Genomic DNA, 21,821 nt, shown 5'->3' with positions numbered 1-21,821 from the left:
TGAAATCCTGTTGATTAGCAGTTTGGTTAGCAGGGGCAGGAGAATTATCAGGGATAGGACTGAATCCATTCGCTGAATGGCAGAATTTTAACTTTTTTTTAAAGCTGTGTAGCCCTAGCAGTTGGATCATAAAGCAGAACCACGTCTGTAACCTCTGTTTTCGCAGTCCATTTCTGGTCCATGTCACTTTCACATACATATATTCATACATACTCATGAGTCTGACTCAACCCCTTTTCTGCAGTAACCTGTGGTTTTATTTTTTCTAAAAAAATCCATTATGCACAATGTCACAGGTTTAGACCCCAGCATCTCAAGGTAGGGCTGGGAATGTTCCCTGCCTGAAACCCCAGGGACTCCCTGGCAAACAGAGCTAGATGAACTAATGGTCTAATTCATCAGTATAAGGCAGCTTCCTGTTTCATACACAGATGTGGGTCCATTAAAATCAACGGGCTTACATAAGTCCATTGTTTTCAATGGGTCTGCTCTGAATACGACTTAGATGGGATGTCACCCTATGAAAAGATGGTATTTGATAACATTCTCCTTCTTAAAATGTATGTTTCTCAATAAATGTTTGATCAAAATACGCATTTTGAATGGATGTTGATATTTCTTCTGAGCTGAGGATGGTATCATAATTTTGGAGCCCGTGGGTGATTAAGTTCTGATCCACTCATTCATCCAGGAGGTACACATCAGGTCGCTTCATACAGAAATCTACAAAGATCTAATTCCTCAAGCCTCCCTAACACATGCAGTTCCTCATCCAACGACAGCAGTTGTTTTTATGGTGCTTCCTGTGGGGGATTAGAAGCCAAACCGAAAAATGCATATTCTTGCTAGTTAGCACAGAGCTGTATTGCTGATACAGGCAGATACTCAGACCATAGAAATGCAATTGTTGGAGAGGGCTCTGTGTGATGTCATTTCCCCTCCTCCCCTGGAGAGGAAGGAACATATAGTACTTCCTGTCGCTCTCTCTCTAATCTTCGACCAGCCGTGAAGTCAGGCATCCTTATGCTTACTCCAGCTCCAGTCTCATGCATGAAGCTGGTTGTAATGTAAATATAAGTATTTTGCCTGCATAGTTTTTACTGATGTCTTTGCTGTGAACCAATGCATGATTATAAAATAAGTAAATATTATTTTTAAACTTGCTTTACAAGTGATTGTCTGATTCTTTGTTGAGCAGGGTAGGGAAGTGGGGAGCCTTGCTTAGAAGAAGGCTTTACAGCCCAGTTCCTATGCTTTTAATTTCTCTGCCAAGGATGGGATTTTGAAACTCACACATGTGCAATCAATATATCCTTTCCTACCCATTAAAACCCATCCCACACTTCCATGGAAATTGAAATATACTCGGAGTCAAGTGTGGATTTCATGCTCTTTATTTAGCTCATAGTAGCGAGGAATGGAAGTTCCCCCAAAGTGTCTGCTTTATATACATTATTTACACAATGGGCCCCACATGATTGGCTAATTCCGGTATTCTCCTGCAGGCCAACCAGGTTGCGGATTCACTTCCACCTGGAGCTGGATTGCAGACCAATCAGACTGCTGCATTCTGGATCCTATTGTTCTAGGACCAATCAGACTGCTGCATTCTGAATCCTATTGTTCTAGGACCAATCAGACTGCTGCATTTTGAATCCTATTCAACTCAGTGCATAACAGAAATGTTTTGGGGGTTTTTTGGTTAAGGTAATGAAAGTCCTGCTTATGGTCCATCCACACTTGCAAGGAGTTACTGAATGTTGCCGTCATGAAACGATGACGAGGACCGTTCCGTCTTGCATGCTTTTTCTTCCAGAGTGCATCCCTGGTTTTTACGGAGCTTCCTGTCAACAGAGGTGCAGCTGTCCTGGTTTGTCCTTGTGTGACCATGAAACTGGGAGATGCAGACACCCTTGCCCTGCAGGCTTCTATGGAGAAAATTGCCTAGACCGTATGTACTTGGAGGCATGTTTTTTAGGAGAGAGAGAGAGAACTGAGTGGGGAACTTTTGCTTCTGCCTTTTCTTTTTAATCAGGTGTGGGGAAACCACAAGCTCACAGAGTCTTCATCTCAGGGTCACATTGGGCAAAAGATCCCTGCATTGCAGGGGTTTGGACTAGATGACTCTAGTGGTCCCTTCCAACTCTGCAGTTCTATTTTTCCCCCAAATTTTTTTTATTGATTTTCCAAATTTATAACAAACATAAAACAAACAAACAAACAAACAAACAAAAATCCAAACTATAATAGTTCCACTTTTGTTAACATTGTAAGAAGACTTCCTCGAATCCCCCTGGCTGAGTTTCTATATATATATCATTGTAACAGTTTTCCAAAACTAATTTCTCATAAAATTTACTTAGTCTTTCTTTCTTTTCATTTTAATTTCAGATATATTATTCTATAACATATAGCATATTTAAATTCTAAGCCAATCTGGTACTTGCAAGTATTTCTATTTAAGTTATCTTGGCATATTTAGCTAAATAGTCTTTAAATTTCATTCATTCCTCCTGGTACTCCTCCTCCTTCTGGTCGCGGACTCTTCCGGTCAGGTCAGCTAGCTCCCAAAAGTCCGTTGTCTTCATCTGCTATTCCTCCACTGTTGGCACTTCTTGTGTTTTCCAATTTTTAGCCAGCAAAATCCAACGCTGCAGTTCTATGCAATCAAAGTAGCCTCAGCGAGTCCAGGATTCTTCATGCTTTGATAGGCCATTCTCTTATATCTCGCACACCCTGCTAGATGAGCGACTCCTCTTTGTATTCAGTTCTGCGGTGAGCCAGAAATGCTTTCCCCCTTCTGCTGGACTCGCCCTTCTGCTGTCAAGTGGCAAAGTGGAAGACCGGCAGGCGTGCTACTGTGCAGTTGAGTGGTGTGTGTCTCTCCCGGAGACCGCATCTCAAGCGATTTGCAAAGTAGTGGGGAGAAATAGATTAAAGGAAAACATGGGATCAAAAGCAAGCTGATATAAAAGTCTCATTGCAGAATGGAAGCAAAAGAACTGAAGAACCCTTATTGTGGCCATAGCCCTATCTGCTCCAGCACCCTGGTCACGCAACCAAATGGCCAACCAGATGCTGAGAACCAGATGTGCAAGCAGGTCATGAATATGCCATAACCCTTGTGGTTCCAAGGAACTGGTATTCAGAGGCATATTGCCTCTGACATTGAAATACTAGTACATAGTTATTCTGGCTAGTACCGGTAATAGCCAATTATAGCTTTATCCTCCATGCATTTGTCTTAAACCCCATAGAATCTATAGGATCAGCATGGCTGTTGGACAGATGATATGTTTGTCTTTGGTGCTAGCTGTACATCAAGGGAGGGACGCGGGTGGCGCTGTGGGTTAAACCACAGAGCCTAGGACTTGCCGATCAGAAGGTCGGCGGTTTGAATCCCCACGACGGGGTGAGCTCTCATTGCTCAGTCCCTGCTCCTGCCAACCTAGCAGTTCGAAATCACTTCAAAGTGCAAGTAGATAAATAGGTACCGCTCTGGCGAAGGTAAACGGTGTTTCCATGCGCTGCTCTGGTTCGCCAGAAGCGGCTTAGTCATGCTGGCCACATGACCTGGAAGCTGTACCCTGGCTCCCTCGGCCAATAAAGCGATATGAGCGCCGCAACCCCAGAGTTGGCCACGACTGAACCTAATGGTCAGGGGTCCCTTTACCTTTACCTATGCATCAAGGGATGCCCACCTCAAACAGGGCCATAAACAAGAGGAGAAAGAGACTGGTGTCAGAAACAACAGGGGCCCACCCAGGAACGGAAGTGGTCACTGTTGCTGGCTCCTTGAATGGGGTGGGATAAAATTCAAATGCAGGGTGGAATAAGAGCAGAACCGGGCCAGGACACTCATAGTTCCTAGATACAGTCCTGGATGGATACCAGAACCCTTAAGCAGAATCCCCTGATATATTTCACCCCAGAAATAGTAAAAATAGTATAAAACTATGTTTCTAAGATGCTGGAATTATGTTTTTGCACAGGTTTATTTTTACATCCCATACGCAGTCTTGTCATAAATGTTCATCTATCTGTGTCATAAGTCAATAGCACTTACATTGAAAGCTGCGTGTTTTGCTTGTTTCAGTTGCGACTGTGGATGCTTTCTAATGCCTCCGATGGCCTTGTTACTATAGCCACAGTCTTTGTCTCTTTGCTTGTTCTTAACACTGTTTAGCTCGGAAGTTTAGCGTGAATTGCAAACTATCACGTAATCTAAAGACCAGATGTCCAGAGGGTATAACTGCTCCGCTACACTCAGAGTTAAGAGGAATGTTTGTCCGGCTTCCAAAATTTAACCTCTAAAGAGATTTGACATTCTATTCATCTACATGGATTTAGATTGGGGGGGGGGGGCTCCCCTTGGAAACTTAAGGCTGCAATCGTACATATTGCATGCTCCGCAAGAACAGTATCTCTGCTGAGATACAGCAGCCATCTTTCCAAATGCATTTTTGTTTCAGTACGTTTTTCCAGCTGGATGTATATGTTAAGTCTCTGCCATGGGTGTTTATTTGTAAAGCTTTTAAAACCTATTTTTAGTTGTTCTCTGTATCATTTCTTTTAAAATCTATTTTTACTTGCTTTGATTGCATGTTTGTAAACCACCCCAAGACTTGTGTCAAAAGTGATTCATAAATTAATATAATAAGAATAACGAGTAATCTGACTCCATGGGACTTTCTTCCCAATAAACGTGTGTGTATGTGTGCGTGTACACACACACACACACACAGTTAGTAGGTCACCTCCATAGAAAAGGCAGGCAAAGTGAATGTTTAATTGGTTGCTTAAAAATTAAATATTTTTGAAGCTATGTTTTGTTTTAGCAGCATGCACCACCTTGATGTTTTATGTTATAGTGGTATAGAAATAAATTAAGGAACTGTAGAAATCACATCACTTGGAAAATGGGGATTTCACTTATGCACACACATGCACCGCTCATTTTGTTCTTAACACTGTTTCTTGTAAGATTCTGTATCAAAGATACTCTAGGCCTATCACAGTTTTTAAAAGTTTTCTTTACTGATACCTTACACTTTGTCTTTTTAGATTGCCCTGAGGGTTCCTGGGGTGTGAATTGCCACTCTGTCTGCGAACCCTGTGAGAATGGAGGGCTGTGTCACCCAGTAACTGGGACGTGTGAATGCCCATCAGGATACACTGGGAAATACTGCAATGCTTGTAAGTCTGCGATCTTCTGTGCTTGGTGCAATGGGCAACGGAGCACAAACCTCTGTGTTTTTAAAATAAAATAAAACCAAGGAACTTTGTGGGGCTTTGCAGTGGAGTGTGGGGCTAGATGTTCTGGTGGAACGCCCTCCCACCAGATGTCAAAGAGAAAAACAACTACCAGTCTTTTAGAAGACATCTGAAAGCAGCCCTGTTCAGGGAAGATTTTAATGTTTGATGGACTACTGTATTTTAATATTTTGTTGGAAGCCACCCAGAGTGGCTGGGGGAACCCAGCCAGATGGGCGAGGTATAAATAAATAAATAAATTATTATTATTATTATTATTGCACCCACGCTGGGCTGGCACAGTAATTGGATCTGGACTGGGCCCAATGCCATCACCTTACTGCGGCAAGACCAGCTCAAGATCCAGCAGATCTACGGCCGGCTCAGTTCAGCCCAGCCTTTTTCGTTTTATTTATTAAATTTCTATGCTGCCTTTCATCTGAGGATCACAGGGCAGTTTACAATATAAAACACGGAGCTTAAGAGTTTAAGTTTGAAACGAATGCTCCAAAGTTTAGAAAGCCAACGCTGACTCGCAGCTGCCTGTTACGGTCCCTTTAGCTGCAGCGCAGCGTGAGGATGCTCAGCAAAAGGCAGGTGATTCTGCCCTGAGCTAAATGACTTTTCAGGACCTCTCTGCCCAGTGATCTGTAATGAGTGGATCATGACCACAGTTGCTCTCTTTCACGTGGAACAGATGCCTTTGTCTGAGCTGATAGATCTAAGTGACAAGTGCTGCACGCTTATCTCTTTTCAGCTTGCCCCGCTGGTTACCATGGGAAAGAATGCTTGCTGCAATGCAGCTGTCATACCGATGCTCAGTGTAACCCCGTCACTGGGGAATGCACATGCCCCCCAGGTTGGATCGGCCGTGACTGCAAGCAGCGTAAGTCAAAGCCTCCATTATCAGCACCTGCTCCTTCCTGCCGCTGCCGACGTAATCAAAACCCTAAAGAACCAGCTCGGCAGCTTCTTAGGCAATTAAACTTCCCTGCTACATGTATATATCTAATATATTCCCTGCTAATCTTCCTGCCTCTGTGATTGTGTATTTATGGGTTCATGTAGCCTGGCTGGCTATAATCCTTAATCATGTAAGTCTAAAATGTAGAGGGCGATGGCTGGTGAAGCGGAGAGGTTTGATCGGAGAACTTTATTCCATCACTGTTCGCCAGTTCCTCCAAGCACAAGGCGCAGCATTCAGACTGACAGCTGGTTCTGCGTCCCCCCCCCCCCAATTTTCAATGCAGCTTAGTTCAGAGCTAATTCCCAATGTGAGGATGTGGGGCAGGGGGGAAGACGCTTGTCACAACACGTTGAGTGAATCCCGTTCTCTTGCATTAGAAAGACGGTCCCTGGGTTTGTGAATTTAAATATCGAGTGAAATTTGAATATTATAGGTGTCACAACTTACCTGCATTGCTGCCTCATGCTTTGCTTCCCCTTTATTTCCATGTCATCTTTTGGTGCCTTTTCATGGCCTGTTCATTTATCACATTTATCTTAACAACCCTGAGATACAGGCTGGCTCAGGAGACAGCGACTTGCCCAAGGCTGCTTAACCAGTGAGCTTCATGACTAAGTGCTCTTTCACACATTAAGGAGCAGCAAATCCGAGTGCTCACTCAACAGGGCGCCGTAGCCAACCCGAGCTCTCTGTTGAGCATATGCATCATGCTCTCAAGCAGCCATTTGTCACTGTTGAACTTGAAGGACACATTTATAAGACTATCGCCTACAAACGAAAAGTGCCACCAGACCGCCAGTGGCGAATGGGAACTATATCTCCTGGTCCAAGTCCAACTACTGCACACTTTTTCTGCTTTGGTGTGTCCCCACTGAAATGGGGTCATAAGCATAAAAAGCCATCACAAGGGGATTAGACCAATTTATGAGCGGCAAATCGATCAAGGGCTATGAGCTGTAATGGCTACGCACTTGTTCCAGGTTCAAAGGCAGTGTGCCATTGGACATCAATTACTGGGGAGTAAGAATGAGAAAAGACTGTTGTGGGAAATGTACCAAATGTGCCATTGACTTATTCTTCCATTCTTATAATACCTTGGCATACGGAAAATGGTTGCGAAAGAACAACTCAAGGCAAAAAGCCCTTTCACTGGCAGCTGCAGTGGACAGAAGGAAATGTGGCCATCACAGATATCCTTCTAGAGGCCAGTTCATGGAGGAAAACCCTCGTAGAATCATAAAACTGTAGAGTTGGAAGGAACACCAAAGGTCATCTAAACTGCAATGCAGGAATCTCAGCTAAAGCCTCCACCCTTTTTATTTTAGTCATAGTGTTCTGTGTGTGATGCTCAGTGTTATTTTTCTATAAAAAGAGGTGCCACGAACACCTCCCCCAGTCTCTTAGAATGGCAGTGGTGCCACCTGAGAGGTGCTGAAACTGGGCGCATTTGGAACTAAGCACAGTCTGAATATTTGCAGGGCCTACTGACTTACTCCCACACAATGGACTCTTTCTCAGAGAGGGCCGCAACAGTGATTTTAACAGATGTTCTTCCTTTAATCACCTGAGTGGCTTATAACAAAAAATTCTGGCAGTGCAGACTTGTGCATGTTCACTCACTCATCACTTCTTCTGTGTTCTTTGGGACTTGCTCCTTAGTGAGGCCTTGCACCCTCAGCAATTTCAGATACCTAAGAACAACTGCCTTCTGCCTTGGTGTTTCTGACATGGGTCTTAACTTCACAGCAACACTGGGAAGCCAGTGTGGTGTAGTGGTTAAGAGCGGTGGACTCGTAATCTGGTGAACCAGGTTCGCGTCTACGCTCCTCCACATGCAGCTGCTGGGTGACCTTGGGCCACTCACACTTCTCTGAAGTCTCTCAGCCTCACTCACCTCACAGAGTGTTTGTTGTGGGGGAGGAAGGGAAAGGAGAATGTCAGCCGCTTTGAGACTCCTTTGGGTAGTGATAAAGTGGGATATCAAATCCAAACTCTTCTTCTGCAGCTTGAAGGCCAATTGTCCACCTCGTTTCATGTTTCCTGGGTGTGATTGCAGAAGCCCCTGAAAGGGATCTGACATCTGGCAGGAGAGATATGTCCCTTCTCCAGCAGCCTACTGGGGGTTTGGGTTGGAAGGAGCAGGGTGGTTGGGAGAGAAGGGGAGATGGCAGAGAGAGAGAGGGAGAGAGAAAGTTGGCAGAAAGATAAATGGGGTAGCAGAAAGTGAAAGAGCAAAAGGGGGAGGGAGGGAGGGAGGGAAGGAAGGAAGGAAGGAAGGAGAAGAAGAAGAAGAAGAGTTTGGATTTGATACCGCCTTTCACTCCCTTTAAGGAGTCTCAAAGCGGCTAACATTCTCCTTTCCCTTCCTCCCCCACAACAAACACTCTGTGAGGTGAGTGGAGCTGAGAGACTTCAGAGAAGTGTGACTAGCCCAAGGTCACCCAGCAGCTGCATGTGGAGGAGCGGAGACGGGAACCCGGTTCCCCAGATTACGAGACTACCACTCTTAACCACTACACCACACTGGCTCTCAAGGAAGGAAGGAAGGAAGGAAGGAAGGAAGGAAGGAAGCAAGCAAGCAAGCAAGCCAGCCAGCCAGCCAGCCAGCCAGCCAGCCAGCCAGCCACTTTGGGCACTAGCTTCACCAGTCCCAGCCATATAGCCCCTGACAAGGGAATGCTTCAGAGGGAAAGGTTCCCAATCGCTGCTTTATAGACTCCCAAACCCAGGAAGCCTTTGCTGTTGTTGTTGCAGGCAGCCATGTAACAGTCTGTATTATTTTTCAGCTTGCGGTTCTGGCTCCTGGGGACAGCTCTGTGGAAACTCCTGCGACTGCAGAAACAGTGATGGGAGCTGCAACCCGGTTACTGGCGTTTGCTTCTGCGAAGCAGGATACACTGGGAAGCGTTGTGAGCAGAGTAAGATGTTAAGCATGCCGAAGAGGAGAATTCTCAGAATAAAGGAGTGGGAACTGTTTTTCCTGCTGTGTGCTTATAGGAAAGCTGGTTTATTTTTGTTTTGTTTTTTAGGCTGTGGGGAAGTCCACTTGGGAGGACTCAGATTTCAACCTCTGTATAAGCATTTGCTTAAAATGTGTACTCCAAGAAGGAGTCTGTTTTCATAGTTGTTTGGAAGGGATAGCTAGCCTGACCATTAGATTTCATGTCTGGATGATCAAAATGCTTTATTTTTTGCATCCCCAGTGTACTCTTGGGCAGTTAATGCCTGCATTTATCCATTTCTGTTCTTTATATTTCTAGGCTGTATTTCAGGATAGGAACTTGGCATAGCCCTCATTAACCTTCCTATCCAGGTGCTGGTCAAAGGGTGTTGGACTCCATCTCCCATCAGCCCCAGCCCACATGGCTAATGGTCAGCGATGGTGGAAGTTGTAGTCCAAAACATCTGGAGGGAACTAGGTTAGGGAAGGCTGGCCCCTTTATTGCCTAGAATGGGCATTAAGATCAGCAACTGGAACCTGGTTAGTTGTGCCACAGCCTGATGATTATTGGCTTCTGGTAACACAGAGGTGGGCTTTTTCACTGTTGGCGGCAATGTTGTGGAAGGCCCTCCGTGCTGAAATGCAAGGGGCTCCATCAGTATTGGCATTCCACCCTCTCTTGAAGACGCTCCTGTTTAAACAAGTATTCCCTTCTACTTGGAACCTCCTTATTTATTTTTATTTTTTTTGAAATTGATAGTGTTTATTATACAAACCATTAGAAATAAATTTACACAGCTATTAATTATAGAAAGTGGCATCAAGTCTTGGCACTGCCATACTGTGTAACACAGTTTAAGTTAGTAGAGTAAGGCATGATTGTATTTTAAGGCGTGCAAGGAAGGGGTTTATTGCATTCTATACTTTTCCTTCAGATCATCCACTTTTTAAATATATGCTTTCATTGCATCTTCTTTGGACATTCCTTTCAAGGAATTCCAGGCATCCCACTTGGCCTTGCCTTTGAAATCAAGCATCCCAGGATGGTCTGTATTTACATCTCCAACTGTGGCCTGCTTGTAATGGCTGTAGATATCCAGCATTTCTTGATCTGTTGGTTGGGTCTTCAGCTTCTTGACTTCTTCTGCAGCTTTTTCAAACTCTGCTTGTGCCATGGTTGCAGAAGCGCGCAGCGACCTCCTTCCGATGCAACAAAAGGGTGAACTGCACCCGTTCTTGGAATCTCCTTATTCAACTGTTTTAGTGTTTTGCAATTATGCGTGCATATTTTTTAGTTGATTTTATACTTGCAAATGGTTAAGATGCTACACTGGCATGATGTGATATGTAAAGTAATAAACAATCTCTATCCCTACATTTAGGAATGGAAAAAACTTTCTGCCTTTCTCAGGCAAGCCTCTCAGGAGGTGGAGATACCCACCCAATTGTGCATCTTCTACCGTATTGGCTCGAATACAAGCCACACCCTCAAATAAGCAGCACCTTTAAAATTCAAGAAGGGGGGGAGACAATACCCAAATATAAGCCGCTCCCTTAAAATTGGGTTACAGGCTGCGGTTGGTAGAATTGTAACTCCGAGCCAATTTAAGCCTTTGATCTTGCAAGCCCCCAAAAGTTACCGTACAATCGCTAAAATCGCAAACCGCTATTCAATTGCTACAATTCTGCATGCACTCAAGCTCGCAAATCGGCAATAAAACATTTTTTGGTTCCCTTTTACCATATGTCTGTTTCAGCAGCGATATTGTAGAAGCCAGTTTTTGTAAGGCTGAGAGTATAAGCCACACTTTAACTTTTCACGGTCGGAATTTGGAGGGGGATTGCGGCTTATATTCAGGCCAATACGGTATTTTGCCTGGGCTCTCTCTGAATTGCAGTAGCCACAATGGTGCACAGTTATTCTCCATGCTGATTTGAAAATCAATTTCTGTAAAAGCAAATTATTATTCCCCCCCCCCCCCATGCACAGGCAGCCGTTTAAACTGATCAAAGAAAAGCCAGGATTGATATCTGTGCCTGATTTTCGCCCGAATGCTTGTCTCTTGTTCTCTGTACACAGGATGCCCCAAGGGAACCTTTGGCCTGAGTTGTAAACATAGCTGCCAATGCAAAAATGGAGCGATCTGTGACCACATGAGCGGAGCCTGTACTTGTACAGATGGCTGGATGGGAACCTTTTGTGAGAAAGGTATTTCTCGCTCCCTTCTCTGTCCTCCCCTCTGTCTCCTTTCTTTCTTTCTTTCTTTCTTCCTTCCTTTCTTTCTTTCTTTCTTTCTTTTAATATCAATGCGTTTCTCAACAGCGACGTTTTCTGCAGATTTTCAGTCTGTTGTAAAGATGTTATTGATTAGCTCTACAGCCTAGGATAATTTACCAGCTCAGTGATGTACTTGGTAAGACAAAACAGGCCCATTCTCTTAATGGTGGTTAAGAGGTCAGGATCACATCCCGGGATTGCATGCAGAGCTCCTCCTTCCCTCCAGTTTTTACCATGGCAGTAAAACCTAAGTTAGTAGCAGCAAAAAAGAACCTTTTCCCCCCTTTTACCAGGATTGTTTAACTAGCTTCACACTCTGGTTAAGTGGAGATTTACCAGCGGATTATATTAGTGCTGTCCTCAACAGCAGATAAAACAGGAGTGGGCAGAGGAGATGCTGCAGAAAAGGAACTGACAATTCCATGTAAAGAGACTAATTTAGCAACCCCATGCATCTATTTTATCGTAAGAAAGTCCCACTGAGTTCAAGGGCATTTACCCCCAAATCATTGTACACAGGATTGCAGCTTGAGCCTCTTTGGCGCTGTGGGTTAAACCACAGAGCCTAGGACTTGCCGATCAGAAGGTCGGCAGTTTGAATCCCCACGACGGGGTGAGCTCCCATTGTTCGGCCCCTGCTCCTGCCAACCTAGCAGTTCGAAAGCACGTCAAAGTGCAAGTAGATAAATAGGTACCGCTCCAGCGAGAAGGTAAACGGCATTTCCGTGCGCTGCTCTGGTTCGCCAGAAGCGTCTGAGTCATGCTGGCCATGTGACCTGGAAGCTATACGCCGGCTCCCTCGGCCAATAAAGCGAGATGAGCACCGCAACCCCAGAGTCGGTCACAACTGGACCTAATGGTCAGGGGCTCCTTTAACTTTAAAGGTAAAGGTACCCCTGCCCGTATGGGCCAGTCTTGACAGACTCTAGGGTTGTGCGCCCATCTCACTTAAGAGGCCAGGGGCCAGCGCTGTCCGGAGACACTTCCGGGTCACATGGCCAGTGTGACAAAGCCGCATCTGGCGAGCCAGCGCAGCACACGGAAACGCCGTTTACCTTCCCGCCAGTAAGTGGTCCCTATTTATCTACTTGCACCCGGAGGTGCTTTTGAACTGCTAGGTTGGCAGGTGCTGGGACCGAGCAACGGGAGCGCACCCCGCTGCGGGGATTCGAACCACCAACCTTTCGATCGGCAAGCCCTAGGTGCTGAGGCCTTTACCTATAGCGCCACCCGCGTCCCCTTTAACTTTACCTGACCTTTAAAGAGTTACCCTTTAACAGTAGATTTCACACTCATTCCCAAGAAGCTCAGCAGCAGTCAGTGAGAAGATTGGCGGTGGCAGGCAAGCTTCTCTGAAAGACAGCTTGCCACAATTACCTGTCTTCCCTTGCAATGCACATCAGGGTCGCGGGGGGAGGGCTGTTTTCAGCCCAAGGGCTCCGTTGACAGCTGGGATAGCTCTGTCGGTGGAGCAAGACACTCTTAATCTCAGGGGCGTGGGTTTGAACCCCACGTTGGGCAAAAGAGTCCTGCATTGCAGGGGGTTGGAGTAGATGACCCCTTTGGTCCCTTCCAACTCTCTGATTCTTTGTTCTATATTCGCTTCTGGAGGCCATATGCCAGGGGCGAAAAGGGCCAGAGTCGAAAGAGGGCAGAACAGCAGTACAGTAGGCTAATTTCTACACAGAATTGCAAACCCCTCTGCACCTTCCACCCAGGATTCATGATCAGAATTCAAGGACATATTCCAGCCAGGCAAAAACACCCCAGCTGGGTGGGAAGTGGTGCTGATGAGAGGCATGGCCCAGGAAGAGATGGTGTGTTTGGGGAGCACGGTGTGGGAAAGTGTCTCCTCTTAACAGAGGGGAGGGGTGTGAGCGGGAGCTGGTTCCCGTGTTGGCAGGGGGGCATCTTCGACCCCCTGCGTCAGCTTACCTGGCTGCTGCGCCGCGCCCATGGGCCAGCCAATAGGACTTGCTTGGGGGGCGGGGTTTAGCCTCATTCAAACGGCCACGGCAGCTCCGTGCCCACATTGTGCACCCAGAAGACGACGGATCACCCACCCACCCTCCCTTTAGTTCATACCTATGCTTCTGACCTAGGGACGCAGGTGGCGCTGCGGGTTAAACCACAGAGCCTAGGGCTTGCCAATCAGAAGGTTGGCGGTTTGAATCCCACAACAGGGTGAGCTCCTGTTGCATGGTCCCTGCTCCTGCCCACCTACCAGTTTGAAATAACGTCAAAGTGCAAGTAGATAAATAGGTACCACTCTGGCGGGAAGGTAAACAGCATTTCCGTGTGCTGCTCTGGTTTGCCAGTAGTGGCCTAGTCATGCTGGCCACATGACCCGGAAGCTGTACGCCAGCTCCTTCAGCCAATAAAGCGAGATGAGTGCCGCAACCCCAGAGTCGGTCACAACTGGACCTAATGGTCAGGGGTCCCTTTACCTTTTCCTATGCTTCTGACCTTGCTATGGACTTTGGTTGGTTGCCCTGGTTGCCCAGGGGGCCTGGTAGGAATTTTTACCCATTGGGTGAATTAGCACCAGCCTCATGGTTTTTCACCTACCTCGTAGCAATTCGTCACAACTTTTGGGTATTGGCGGTTAAGTATTGGAATATGTGTCGTGTGTTAGAGGGTAGGTTATGGCCATCACCTCCCCTCCCCTTGTTTGGGCATTCCCTTAAAGGAATCTGGCGGTTGTGGATCCTGTCCGATGCCCTGCTGGTGGCTAGGGCCATGGCACGACCCCCGGTGACATCAGAGGAAGCTTCCCGTTGTATTTTCATCAACAAGCTCCTCCCACTGGTTGTTAACCTTTGGATGACTCCCTGCTGCGCGGGGTGGAGTCATGTATAGATTGTTTGATCCAGTGCCTAACCCAATACCACTCACATGCTGTAACCAATAAAGTTGTGGCCTTCTTTAGCCCATTAACCTTAAATACAGTGGTGCCCCGCAAGACGAATGCCTCGCAAGACGGAAAACCCGCAAGACGAAAGGGTTTTCCGTCTGCAGAGGCGCTTCGCAAGACGAATTTCCCTATGGGCTTGCTTCGCAAGACGAAAAATGACGAAAAAAAATCGAATTTTTTTTTTTGCTCCAAAACCCCTTATTCTGAATCGCTAAGCTGCTAAAAGCATTTTAGCAGCAAAACCGCTAATCCCCCCCCCTAAAAAAAGCCGTTTTTAGCCCTTTTTTAGCCAATAGCGCTAATAGCGCTACTCCGTCAATGGGCTTGCTTCGCAAGACGAAAAAACCGCAAGACGAAAAGACTCCCGGAACGGATTCTTTTCGTCTTGCGAGGCACCACTGTACATGTCTCCTTGTGTCTTATTTATCTCAAGTGGGTGGCGGGTCCTCGACTCACAAAGAGTCAAAAGAACATGGTAATAGAGAGCTGGAGAGGCCTTAGGTTTTCCAGCCCAGATGTAAAGCCACATGGAAGGGTTATGTCCTGCATCACTGTTCATACAGGGTTGTAGTGAGGCCTAGCAAATGGCGTTGGGAATGGACACATCTATTAATGGTCTGTTGTTGCTTTTTCTGCATGTTTCACCCGGCTTCTGATTTTTGCATTGATCCACAGTTGTTGTTTTTAAAAAAGCATTGCCTCAATGTACATATTTGAATACGTATTTTTTTTCCTCTTTAATATACTAAAGCTGCCAAAAACTGGAGAAGGGCAAAATCTGCTGGAGAGCAAAGTTATGATCCTCAGTAGGGGTCTGAGTAGTGTGCATCGTAGCAAAAAAAAATATTTTAAAAAATGCAGAGATTAAATTATTTGGAGCTTCCCTACCTGGCATCTGATGTGAACAGACTGTGAACTCTTAGGACCCCTGGCAGAATGTTCTGCAACTCAGTGGGACTCCGCAGAATACGCATAATAGTTCCTCAGTGGGGACGCTTGGGAAAGTAATTCTTTGCAAATTCTGATACAAAATTGACACTGTCTGTAGTTCCGCAGACTAATATGCAGAACCAGGCGTTGATATAACATTGCAGTGCAATTCTTGGCTTTAAAAAGAAGTACCAAAATCATGTCAAAATGTGTATTTTAGGATAGAACACATGCTTTGCAAGAAAACACACTCCAAAGTGCAGATTTAAACACAAATTCTTTGCAGATAGATGTGGAAGCAGGATAGAGTAAGTGCAAAGCATTTTAGGGAGTTGTAACTCCCACACTAAATCTTTTGTTCTTGTTATGTTACTTTGTAAGGCAAGTACATAAGGAGAAGTCAAATGCCTGTGTTTTAGTATCTGAGCAAATTGCAATTTTTGTGTGTGTACCTGTGGTGCCCTCTAGTGGAAACAAGGCCAATTTGCAACTTTGACAAAAAATACCCAGGAAGCTCTTTGTTTCCCCTAGGATACAAAATAAATAAATCTTAACACCAGCAGTATCACAATAAACTTTATTCAGCTCAAGTGAAAAACGAAAAAGCAGTGAGCTAGCCTGCCTGTTCCTTATGGCCAGAGTTTTAAAAGACAAAGGAGAAAAATAAGTTGCTGGTAGGAATGAGGAAGAAATTTGTTTCATATCGCATGCAAAGATGAGCTTACCTACTTTGGGATTTACAGATGCGGGGAGCAATTTCAGAAGGGATCAAATAGTTGGAACCCTCCTGTTTCAGCAGTCATATTCCTTTTCAGGGAACAAAACAAAGGTGAAGCCATAGTGTGCCACCGCCTGAATGTGGTGTAATGCTTAGAGCAGCCTTTCTCAAGCTGTGGGTCCCCAGATGTTGTTGAACTACAACTCCCATCACTCCTAGCTAGCAAGGCCAGAGCTCAGGGATGATGGGAGTTGTAGTCCAACAACATCTGGGGACCCACAGGTCGAGAACCGCTGGCTTGGTGTGTCAGACTAGGGCTTGGAAGGCCTGGTTCAAATCCCCACTTAGCCATGTTGTTGTTGTTGTTGTTTAGCCGTGTCCGACTCTTCGTGACCCCATGGACCAGAGCATGCCAGGCACTTCTGTCTTTCACTGCCTCGCACAGTTTGGTCAGACTCATGTTAGTAGCTTCGAGAACACTGTCCAACCATATCGTCCTCTGTCGTCCCCTTCTCCTTGTGCCCTCAATCTTTCCCAACATCAGGGTCTTTTCCAGGGAGTCTTCTCTTCTCATGAGATGGCCAAAGTATTGGAGCCTCAGCTTCAGGATCTGTCCTTCCAGTGAGCACTCAGGGCTGATTTCCTTAAGAATGGATAGGTTTGATCTTCTTGTAGTTCATGGGACTCTCAAAAGTCTCCTCCAGCACCATAATTCAAAAGCATCAATTCTTTGGTGATCAGCCTTCTTTATGGTCCAGCTCTCACTTCCATTCATCACTAGTGCCAGAATAGGATAGGTAAACACTATTAGAGGTTGGGGAACATGCTCAGTGGTCTTGATACTAACCTTCCTGGAGGCACCATCTGCAAGCACGCCATTCCCATTCCATTCCAAGTGTCTCGATTTCCCAGGGACATTCCCAGAATTACAAAAGCCATCCCGGCTCCTGATCTGATCCCAGAATGTCCCCATTTTTCCTGCCAGGGCTGCCGCCTGCCAAGCTCAAGAAGGAGGGTGAGCCGACATTTGTCCCAAATGTCAGCGGCAGTGAAGGAGCATCCCATTGCCTCTCCATGGCCTCGGAGGGGAGAGGTGGCTATCCCTGAAGCCTTTGGAGCGCAGCAGGAACTCGTGCTGCGCTCTGGAGGCTTCCGGTTCCTTTTGCTGAAGCCAGGAGAGCAAGACTCTCTTGGCTTCAGCAGAGAGGGAGAGTGCGCAGCGCCCCTTCAGTCAAGCAGTAGGAGAAATGTAAGGGGCTCTGTGTCTCCTGCCGCTTCGCTGAAGGGGCGCTGAGCAGAGAGGGGGAGAATTTTTTTTTCTTGTTCTCCCCCTCTAAAACAAGGTGCGTCCTATGGTCGGGTGCGTCCTATGGAGCAAAAAATACGGTATATCCTGCCTTTCTCCCAAGTGATCTCTCACAACACATGGGGTGAATAGAAAAACAGAGCCTAACTCCCCCTCCCCAAAATGTTTGGAGCAAGTAAGAAGATTTACCATATGGGAGCCTGTTAAGGTTGCCATGATTTCAACCAGCCACCACAGCTATGCCATAAACAGGAGCTTTGATGTGTCAATATTTGCTGGTTCTCTCCATGCAATTAAAAAATCACCTGTTGATTTGTGCATATTAAGTTGCAGTTAAAGACACGGGAGCAGACCATGATGGAGTGTTACTTGTTTTCTTTATTATTTATTTAATATGGTTTTATTGATTTACAATATACAACAACTCTCCCCACTCCAGGACGGATCAATCTAGTTAAGTCTGCCAGAGTCCAGCCTGTGATTTCAGTAGTTGCCATTCTTGAGGGTAATCAGTAAAGGATTTTATAAAAGGATGCCATATTTCAACAAAATCATATACACCATTTGTATTATTCAGTGCATGTAATCTCTTGGTTAATTTTTCTGATACAGCAATAGGCCATATATTCTGTTTCCAATGAGAGATACACAGATCATAGGATCACAGAACTGTAGAATTGGAAGGTAACCCCAAAGCATCCATGACGGATGGCCAACTAAACCTCTGCTTAAAAACCTCCAAGGAAGGAGGCTCTGAGGAAGATATTCCAATCCTTTTCAATTCTGTGCCATTTGTAGGTGTGCTGCTACTAAAAGAAAAGTAATTAGTTCTTCATAGCAAAGGTCAGATTTCCCTTCTTTAAAAATAGCTAACAATCCCAAACCTGGGGTACATTTCACATGTCATGGAAATTCTACTCAGTATTGATCCAGAGCAGATTCCAGCATATAGTGAGCAGAGTAAAAACTTAAACAGATTGCAGGATTCCCCAAAAACAGACCAGAGGCAGTTAATATTTCATCCAGCAGAGCTTTACTGCTACTGAAGGCATAATGGTCACAAATCCAATACATTCAGGATTGGCACTGTCCGTAAGAAATCCAGTTGCAGCAGACTTAACTTAAACCTACAATAACTTATAGTAAGTCAAAACTTTAACACTAAGCATACTATGTACAGACCATCACACCTGAAGGAAAAGAGATAAAGTGAAACCCTGGCTCCTTCTGGCCTTACTTTTATAGTCAGCATGACCTTGGCAGAAGAGATAACAGAACCAGTTTAAGCCATCTGTCCTCAGCTTCTCTGAAGGTATAACCCAAACATCACAAACCTTCTGCTTGCTTCTTTCATACAGAGAAGCTTCCAGAACCCTCTTGAATTAATTAAATAGGAAAGATCTCTACACATCAGATCAATACTTTCTGTCCTAAGAAATGCAAACTGACACATTTCATATGTATTATAGCTTATTTCTGTAAATACCCTCTCCCAGAAGGGCTTTATATGTTCACGCATCCACCACATGTGAAATGTTGTACCTATATTATTGTGCCCTCTGCTGGAGTGTTACTTGTTTTCGTTATGGATGATCTGTTGGAAACCCTAGAGCTTAACATGCTCAATTGATGAGTAATTCACTGGCATGGTCACAACACACTATCACCTGGACTTCCTTTGAAACATTGTGGATTGGGTTGGAGTGCTGATCTCATTTGTGACCCATCAAGTGAAATGTCTGACTAGTGAATTGTGTTCAGCATGGTGGGTCATGACTGAATCAGTATCTGACTAGACGTTCCGTGCTATTCTTTCAGCAGCATAATTTTCTGGCTAGCATCAAATATGTTATTTATACATTTTCATGCTGAGGGAGGCCAGTTTTACAGTCCAAGCACCGCTTTGCCTCCGGTGCAAGAGACAGACTCTTGGATCAGCTCTTAACTAAAACGTAAATGTGTGCATTCCCCTGTTACTTCCTAAAAGCTCGGTTTCGGGGAAGGCGAATATTGCTTGCCAGATAGATAGATGTATACACAAATGAGTATCACCATCTCATCATTTTCCATCTTCAGCTTGTCCAGATGGCTTTTTTGGGCTGGACTGTCACCAGGTGTGCGACTGCAAGAATGGAGCTGTCTGCAATCACATCGATGGAACCTGCCAGTGCCTCCCTGGCTGGATCGGGCCCAGCTGTGAGCAAGGTTTGTATACTAATGAGAAAGCGACTCTCTAAATCTCACCAAACTCATCCGTGTGTACATACCAGATCTGTGTGCAGATGCAGATCTGTGCGTGCAGCGTGATTTATGCAGAATGGTTGTTTGCATGCAAGCACCATGATTATACATCATATTTTTCATGATTTTGGGGGGCATTCCCCTCCAAGAGCTCGCCCGTGGAACCCCAAATCTTCATTTTTGTGCTCCTCCCAAGTTTAATAAGCAGGCTGCAAGCTGCTGGGAAGACGATGAGCAAGTTAACTTTGATGTGTATGTGCTGTTGCTTATGCGTGCATAAAACACTTGACAACAGCTGTAGAGTATATTTCTTCCTTTTTTACATAAATAAAAAATAGCAAGGGTTGATTCATAAGGTTATGATGATTCAATTATTGTATGATGGTCTAGCTATTTGAAATTATTACCACATGTTGGCTGCAACAGTTGTCTCCTACATTTTGCTAATCCCCACATCCACAGGTTATCCAAATCTACTTCTATGGCAATAATAATAATAATAATAATAATAATAATAATAATAATAATAATTTATTTATATCCCGCCCTCCCCAGCCGAAGCCGGGCTCAGGGCGGCTAACAACAATAAAACAGTACAAACAACACTCTAAAATCATTCATTATAAAATTAATTAATTCAAGCCACTGGCAGCCATTGGGCCAGAGCTCTGCGAAGATTGCCAATGGAGGGAGTCAGGCTGTGCCCTGGCCAAAGGCCTGGTGGAACAGTTCTGTCTTGCAGGCCCTGCGGAAAGATGGCAAGTCCCGCAGGGCCCTGGTCTCTTGTGACAGAGCGTTCCACCAGATAGAGGGGGGGAGGGGTCAATTGAACAGCAGATAGTCCCTTGGCGCATTGGCTTTGAAATCACAGTATGCTGGGATCTGAATGGAAATGGGTTGTGGGAAGGAATCTTGGATACAAAAAACTCTTTAGCGGATAGATCAGTTTCATAAGCCAGTTCCACATGGATCCAACAGTGTGACAGTTGTGCAAATCAATCTCTTCCGTGGAAGATCTTTGTCTGAATTTATCATTTGATGTAGACAGAATGTAACAATAACACTTCTCTTCTGCAATAATTGGTTATGCTTATTCTGTTGATGCATTCTCTTGATGGACAAGTTTAGCTATGGCCTTTCCTAAACAAAAAAAACAATTTAAGCATTTGCCATACATAAACAATGGAGAACAGCTGGATCCTCCAAGGTAAACATGGCTTGAAACTGAGGCACGATGCCCACCGAGTTGATGTTGTGAGTCGGCTTGGCGTGTTTGGTTGCTGCTGTGTGCAAAATCTTCTCTGCCAGAACTTGCTTCTATCATTACAGAATATTCAACAAAGCCATTATGCCTCTGAGAAATAAGTGGATCAAGGGGAAGATTAAGGCTATATCACTTACTGCCCCATCCTGTAGTAAGAGCATGAGTTCTTGCAGGCTCAAACCAATGCACCTGATGTATTCATAATGGGTTTTGCAGCTAAAAGGCACCAGCACTGTGCCCTGCTAGCAAAAGCTCTGTACCCCTCCACAGCAACACCTACTGAGAAAAGGATATAATAAACTGGTCGTGGTGTGCTCCATCAGTGCCAGGCAAAACAAGTTTACATCCATTTTTTTATAGAAGATAATTCACAGTAGTAGATAGATTACATGCAACCAAACGTGTCCCATACCAGTCTCTATAGCCGCAGCAGGTGGCGTAACCTTCCGACAATTTGACTTCACCCCCAGAGGCACAATCCTCTACTTCTCTCCCGAGACAGACAGATGCCGGCAACAATACAGAGATCAAGATATATGATTACATGTCCGTGATAGAAGAGCACGTGTTTTGCATGCAGAAGGTCCTGGATGCAGCTTTGGCAGCATCTCTAGTTAAAAGGAACAGGTAGCAAGGGATGTGAAAGACTTCTGAGATCCAACAGAACCACTGCCAGTCAGAGTAGGCAGTATTGAGCTAGATGGACAAATGTTATAAGAAGACAGTTTCTGGCATTTCTGTTTGCATTGAGTTTGTAATTAGCATTCTGAGTCCAAAGGGAGGTGTATGCACCAGGACTTTATTTTTATTTTTAATCTTCCTCCTAACTTATTCCTGAAGGTGGGGTAATGGACTGCTGGCAGAAGGAAACATCACTGCCTTCCCTCCCCTTGAACATCTATGTGTTGTTGTTTAGTCGTTTAGTCGTGTCCGACTCTTCGTGACCCCATGGTCCAGAGCATGCCAGGCACTCCTGTCTTCCACTGCCTCCAGCAGTTTGGTCAGACTC

General features: G+C 45.2%; 2 protein-coding genes across 9 annotated transcripts in view; one reads left to right on the top strand and one right to left on the bottom strand.

Moving 5' to 3' along the window:
* Nucleotides 1-21,821, top strand: part of LOC310678249 (uncharacterized protein) — a 220,409-nt gene that overhangs the window by 164,301 nt on the left and 34,287 nt on the right. For all 8 annotated transcript variants that reach the window (XR_014511714.1, XM_083441844.1, XM_083441846.1 and 5 more), the window contains 6 exons: nucleotides 1,817-1,951; nucleotides 5,065-5,196; nucleotides 6,011-6,139; nucleotides 9,007-9,138; nucleotides 11,242-11,370; nucleotides 19,384-19,512. Coding sequence is in view for 7 of the 8 variants with exons in the window: in XM_083441844.1 (XP_083297970.1) it covers nucleotides 1,817-1,951; nucleotides 5,065-5,196; nucleotides 6,011-6,139; nucleotides 9,007-9,138; nucleotides 11,242-11,370; nucleotides 19,384-19,512 (786 nt within the window). In the remaining variant the exon portion in view is untranslated. The remainder of the gene's footprint in view (nucleotides 1-1,816; nucleotides 1,952-5,064; nucleotides 5,197-6,010; nucleotides 6,140-9,006; nucleotides 9,139-11,241; nucleotides 11,371-19,383; nucleotides 19,513-21,821) is intronic.
* LOC310678481 (acyl-CoA-binding protein-like) lies at nucleotides 10,006-10,413 on the bottom strand. Its single transcript, XM_083442485.1, has one exon. It carries the CDS (start codon nucleotides 10,334-10,336, stop codon nucleotides 10,109-10,111), a length of 228 nt encoding a protein of 75 aa, XP_083298611.1. The 5' UTR covers nucleotides 10,337-10,413; the 3' UTR covers nucleotides 10,006-10,108.

Source organism: Podarcis tiliguerta, assembly GCF_965153285.1.
Source record: "Podarcis tiliguerta genome assembly, chromosome: 5".
NCBI lineage: Eukaryota > Metazoa > Chordata > Lepidosauria > Squamata > Lacertidae > Podarcis > Podarcis tiliguerta.
This window is presented reverse-complemented; position numbering and strand designations above follow the sequence as displayed.

Excerpts from the sequence above, each read along its gene's own strand:
- LOC310678481 (XM_083442485.1), bottom strand. The coding sequence starts at position 10,336 with ATGGCACAAGCAGAGTTTGAAAAAGCTGCAGAAGAAGTCAAGAAGCTG.